We start from the raw sequence: 6393 nt of genomic DNA, 5'->3' as shown, positions 1-6393 counted from the left end.
CACCCAGTAACAAACATTGACAAATTTCTATAACTGAAGAAATATTTTTTTAAACTGTACTCTGTCCTTTCTATGACATCAAGCTTAGGTGCATCCTGTTTGTTTTGATTATTAGAATCTGCGTGATCGATTCCACCTGACTGGGCATCATACAGAGTAAATACACAACTGTTTTGAACTGTTTTACTAAAAAACGACCAATTGATTGGTTATCCCAGTGACGTCATTCAGCTTCTGGTTGATCAATCAATCTACTCATTCCTGCAGCTCTAAATTAGTATTTTACTCACTCTGTCTCTTGTGTTGCATCATTTGTTTCTGGAACTCATGGACATGTGATCACGTCAGTCTCCAGGTCGTTTCCCCTTTAAAAGAATTTAGGGGCCGCTAAAGAGGAGGAGGAGGAGGAGGAGGGGTGAGGGGGGTGAGGAGGGGGGAGACGTGCATCCACAGCCAGGAGTCTCTGCGGAGCGGACACGCGTGTTTTTCATCATGTAGAAGCAGAAAGACGAACAAACTGCAGCTTCAGCTCCAAACTTCAGCATGAAGCTTCTGTGACACAAACAGCGACTGACGCACTCGGATTTTTTTTCTGCAGAGGATTAGAATAAAAACGCAGGTAAGCTCGTCTCTGGCTCCTCTGGAGGTGACTGGATCTGATTTCCTCCCTGCATCAATGTTTCATGCGCGAGTCGGAGTCCAGGTTTGTTTTCAGGGACGAACTTTGGTGTGAATGCGTCAGATTACAGCGTTGATGTTTGGTGCATAGCGAGATTAAAGTCTGTCTGTCTGACCGCTGGAGACAGACAGACAGACAGACAGACAGACAGACAGACAGACAGAAGGACGTGCGGCTGCTGCTTTCAGCACCAAGGACAGATCCGGAGGCTCCGGTCGCTGCTGCGCACTTAGAAAGCGGAGGATGAGCCTCACCGCTGCTGCTGTGAATTAAACACAGACTCAGTTCATCAATGTGCACAGATGAGTTATCAGGTTGTTCATACAGCAGCTTCCTTCTGTTTCCTGCTTTCTCAGACACAAACCAGGTTAACTCCTTAGCTAAAGCCAGTCTGAATCAAAATGCTAGTTTTTTAAGGAACACATGTCAGATCAGGTAGAAAAATAAATAATGCTCAGGAGGGATCCTTCTTCCAGGACAGACAGAAATGCAGAAGCAGAATGTTATACATTCAAGGTTCTTTATTGTCATACCAGTAGTATTGGTAAGAGATGGCACAAAATTAGTGCTTGGTCCTGGTTGTAAGCAGTACAAATAAATTAAGAAAAATAATGGAAATTAAAAAAGTATGATAAAAACAAATGTGTCGATTTACTTTCCTCTGTCATTTCTGACAGTGAACTGGATATCTTTAGTTTTTGTACTACTAAAACATTAAAGTTCTGACCTTTGACTGTTACAGATAGAATAACTGGTAGGATCTTCACTAATCCATGAAATAGTCATGAGCTGCTTCTACAAAAATGACTCTGAAAATTAAAACTAACTGAAACTGAAATGCTTTGACTTTGGCTGTTGGAAATTAAAGTTGACAAAATCTGCTGGGTTAAAAATATACATTACAGCAAGATAAATAAAGTGTTTGTTTTATGGCTCTTGTCCAGGTTGTTTCTCCAGACTAGATCCTTGCTTGTGTTGCATCAACAGTTGTTGTAGACAGTTGAGTTGATCACATTTTCTTAGTCGCATGACTTTTTAACTTCTCGTAAGTGATTTTGATTGACTACAGCTGGTGACTTCTATAAAGAAATTTAAATAGAGAACGTTTGATCCACTCATTAGACTTAGCAGCTTTGAAAAGCTGAGAGTGCAAATATGCATTTTTGCATGCTCTGTGTTGATAATATTAGCTGCTCTTCATCTGCCTTTCAGCAAACAGGTCAAAATGATCGACAGTGTATGATAGTTTTACCTTACTGTGTTCAGACAGAAAAAGAGTCAAATAACTAGTTTATAAAGGACAAATGTCATGTAAGGAAAAGACACAAAAACCATTATAAAAAGAAAGAATCAGTAGAAAATCGGAGTGGCAGTTAAATATAAATAAATTGCAAATTCACATTTCTTCATGTTTTATTGTAACAAAACCAGCTGCTTTACATTTCTCTTCCAGTGAACTAGTTAAAATGGCTAAAAATGTGTGATAGTTTTGCCTTCGCATGCAGATATTATTCTACATGTGAGTTAGATTTCTCAGCAGGCTAGACTAAAACCAAGAGCAAAAAAAAAAAATTAAAGCTGGAATAAAAAATATTTTTATGAAAACAGTGTACCAGATGACAAAGTAAGAATGTGGAAGTGGTCTGCAGCTTTACTCAGTGCTTTATATTCCATGAGTTATGGTTCAGTCTCACAGCTTTTGCTACATCAAGAAAATGTTTTCAGTAAAAAGTAAGAAAAAAAGACCAAACAAAAAAAAAGTAACAACTAGCAGACAGATGCAATTGGAGTCAAACAAATTAGAGGATAAAAAGTCCGATATTGACTAAAAGTGAGTCAGGATTGAATTTGTAAAGAGGTCCTGTTACATTTTAAGTTGTGGATACATTCATCTTAGTGCTCAATTTGCATTTATTGCTCAGATCAGATTTCTTTTTAGTTAGAGATGAAGAATCAGATTGCAAGTGTCAGTTCAGGAAAAGCAAACACAAAGATATTTTAAATGAAGAAAAAAATAAGTAAAATTCTCAGGAAAATTGACAATGAAGAGATCCTTGGAGAAGGTATAATATAAACAGATTGTAAATGTATACTACTGTATACTTTTTACAAGACATCAAAATGCACAAGATTTTTACTTGTGACTGTGTGGGTACAGGGATTTCAGAAACATCAAATTATTCAGCAGTTTTTCATTTATCTACCAGTAAACCCCTCAAAAAGAAATCTCAAACTTGAGTCAAAGACTACCTGCATGACTTTAAGTAAGATGTTTTGTATTATATTGTGGTGCATCAATCCTATAATTGTGAGATTGCTTCTAAAATAGTCCTTCATAATCAAAAAGACCTGACGTTAGCTGTTATTCTCCTCTGTCTGTATAAAGTGACAGAGGAGATCACACTTTGAAGTTATAAATACCGTCAGGACTGTATTATTCTCTAAACAGCACTGTTAGCAGCCTCTGTTTGGTGTTTTCTTTTTGTCTTTTGAAGTAACTACTTACTATAATATTGTATCACTAAATGTGTTAAATACGTTTGGTTTGATCCCATTTTGACAGATGGATTGTGATTCTGTTTTACAGGAGCAGAAAATGGCAGCCGCAGACTTCTTCTTCTTCACTTTGTGGATTGCCACTGTCCTCACTCCTGGACTCAGCTGCCCGGAGCTCTGCAAATGCTCAGATAAATACGGCCGCCATTTTGCTGAATGCTCCTACAAAGACTTGGTTGAAGTCCCGGATGGTTTGCCTCCAAATGTTACGACTTTGAGCCTCTCCGCTAATAAGATAAGCTTTATCCCACTGGGGAGCTTCGACAACGTCACCCGGGTGACCTCGCTGTGGATGGCCCACAACGAGATCGTCTCCATTGAACACGGGACCCTCTCGCCTTTGGTTCACCTGCGCAACTTTGACATCAGCCACAATAAAATCGTAGACTTCCCCTGGGAGGACCTGCAGAACCTCACGGCTCTGAACATGCTGAAGATGAACCACAACGAGATGGTCCACCTGCCGAGGGACGCCTTCGTCAACCTCAGTGACCTGAGATCCCTCCGACTCAACAACAACAGGTTCGTGACCATCGTTGAGGGGACGTTCGACAGTTTGGTGGCTTTGTCGTATCTGCAGATTTACAGCAACCCCTTCTCATGCACCTGCTCCCTGGACTGGTTCAGAGTCTGGATCTCTACAACCGCCATCTCAGTGTCGGAGCAGAATCTGATCATCTGCGCAACTCCTGACAAACTCAAAGGCAAAGCGATCGGAAATCTGCCTGAGTCGAAGTGTATGAGCCCGAATGTTGTAATACGATCTGAGCCAAACGCAAAACTCCACGAGGACAGTAAACTGGTTTTGACTTGTGAGTTCAAAGGAAACCCAAAGCCGCTGGTCATCTGGAACATTCAGAGCAGAAGCCTGAAACAGGAGGTACCTTTGTTGTTCACTGAGAATGACTCTGCAGAGTCTAAAGAGGAATCCTTCAAGTCCCACTATTCTGTTAAAGTCTTCAATAATGGGACTCTTGTCATTTCTAAGCTCAGGAAGGAAGATGGTGGCAACTACAGCTGCTCTGCTACGAATGAGTTCGGGAGAGACGAGGATTTGGTGTTCGTTGAGGTTGTGGCGTCGCTAAAACCAACAGCCGTTGAAGAAACAACCACAGCAGCGACTTACACTCAAACAAGCCCACCTATACTTGAATCAACAGGCCAAATATCCATCTTTGATGCTGTGCATCTCCCTGATTTAAAGACAAAAGACATCATGAACGTTATACCAACTTCTCCTCCGACCCTAGATGTCGAGACCTACCAGGACACAACAAGATATCCGCCACGTTCGAGCAAATGCAGCTTGACGCCGAACACGAGATATGTTTCGAGCCACGTCTTCAACGGCAGCCTGGACGACATCAAGCAGTACACATTCGACTTTGGTGTCATTGCATTAGGTGTGTCAGAAACTGAGGCGATGGTGCGACTCAATCCTCTACTCATACCCAGAGACAAGAGCACCAACCAGGCCACCTCATCTGAGAGCTTTGAGGCCGACAGTGAAGAAGAAGATGGCCTCTCAGACGCCTCTGAAGAAATCCACTCAAACGGCTTGTATTTGTGCATCACTGCTGACCGTAAACACTTGGCGGTGCAGTGGTCGAGGATCGAGGAGGGCGTCAACATGTACCTGTTCACCGGTTTGCGTCCAGGCACCAACTACTCACTGTGTCTGACCTACCGAGGAGAGGACTGCGAGGTCCAGGTGCTGTTCACCACCAGGAGGAAGGTGCCCAACCTGCTCATCATCATATCGGTTAGCATCTGCCTCCTGACTGTCTCCACTGTACCGCTGCTCGGCGCTACCTGCTTCCACCTGGTGTACAAGTACCGCAGCAAGACCTACAAGCTGATCCTGAAGGCCAAAGACCAGTACCACATGGAGAGGAACCTGGCCGCCAACTTTAACCTCCATGCTCCGCACACCGAGTCCCAGAGGAAGATCAACGGCAGCCAGCTGGACGAGGAGGAGGGCGAGACGGAGAGCGCAGACGAGGAGAAAGAGGCCGATACCGAGGAGAGTGTGGTGACCGAGTCTTTTTCTTTGTCTCAGTGCAGGAATTTAGATGACTGCGAGATGGGATCAGAGTACAGCGACCGGCTGCCTCTGGGAGCTGAAGCAGTGAATATTACAAGCAACTACAAATATCCAAATCAGTAACTGGTGGCAGATTTTGCAGCTTATATTTTTATTTTTTTGCATTTAATCATAACCAATATTTTCTTCTGCTTGTGCCAACTTGTTAGGTTCTGTTTAGCTTTGCAGAAATACAGTGATCAGACCAAATATATGTATTCGCTTTGAACCACAAGTCAGGCTACAACGCTGAGTGACTGAGCTGCAGCCAGCAGTCAGGCTCTATTGATTGTGAGTGGAAATTTTCCAGACAAACATTGTAGAGAGAGCTGAACTAGGCTTTGTTTAAGTCCATATGTTTTTATAGTTGGAAATAATCCAGCTTGATTTCTTCCTTCAAAATGTTTCTTTGTCATTCTTGCTTGTACCGTTGGGAAAAGAAGCTCACAGAAACAGCACATAAAAGCAGATAAGACAAGATGTTTTTGTTACAGAGAGAAACTGAATGACCCACCATGAAAGCAGTTAATGTCTGTGTAGCTTCTTGTTTTTTAATAATAGTTTTCTATCTTGGGAAATGTGCTTATCTGATTTCTTGACAAGTGAGAACATCTGCACCACTTTTACTCAGCCACACCCAGTAGACCATTAGCTTAGCTTAGCTTAGCTTAGCAGAGGTATACAGTCACCTTTTTATTCATCTAGTTGGTTTACTGAAAACACACAGAGAACATGCTCTTCTTTTAATAACAGATAACGCTACAAATCTTTAAATGTGCATCTGAATCCAGATTTGCACTAAAGTACACCTAGTGATAGACAATCAAGGGATGCATGTATCAGATATTTTAAATTGTAACAGAGCAGGGAGTTTTTTTCTTCTCATTGTCGCCAAAGTGCTTGCTCAAAGGGAATGTTTTGCATTTGTTGGTTTTCTCTGAACAACATAAGGTCATCACGTTACTATGAGAAGTGCCCTGAGATGTTGTCAACTGCAATGTATAAATAAAATTGAATTGCATTAAATAAGAAACAAAATCAAACTACACATTGTAAAAAAAAAAAAAAAAAAGAA

The 6393-nt window shown here is 41.7% G+C and overlaps 1 protein-coding gene across 1 annotated transcript; it reads left to right on the top strand.

Moving 5' to 3' along the window:
- Nucleotides 1-421: 421 nt before the first annotated feature.
- Nucleotides 422-6393, top strand: LOC110945803 (immunoglobulin superfamily containing leucine-rich repeat protein 2-like). The gene is made up of 2 exons (XM_022187401.2): nt 422-619; nt 3267-6393. The coding sequence occupies exon 2, from the start codon at nt 3276-3278 to the stop codon at nt 5400-5402; it is 2127 nt and encodes a 708-aa protein (XP_022043093.2). The 5' UTR covers nt 422-619; nt 3267-3275; the 3' UTR covers nt 5403-6393.

This window comes from Acanthochromis polyacanthus, chromosome 2 (genome assembly GCF_021347895.1).
Source record: "Acanthochromis polyacanthus isolate Apoly-LR-REF ecotype Palm Island chromosome 2, KAUST_Apoly_ChrSc, whole genome shotgun sequence".
NCBI classification, from domain to species: Eukaryota; Metazoa; Chordata; class Actinopteri; family Pomacentridae; genus Acanthochromis; species Acanthochromis polyacanthus.
The sequence above is the reverse complement of the archived record's forward strand: the minus strand, read 5'-3'. Positions and strand labels throughout refer to the sequence as shown.

Coding starts and splice junctions, on each gene's coding strand:
- LOC110945803 (XM_022187401.2), top strand. CDS start 3,276: ATGGCAGCCGCAGACTTCTTCTTCTTCACTTTGTGGATTGCCACTGTC.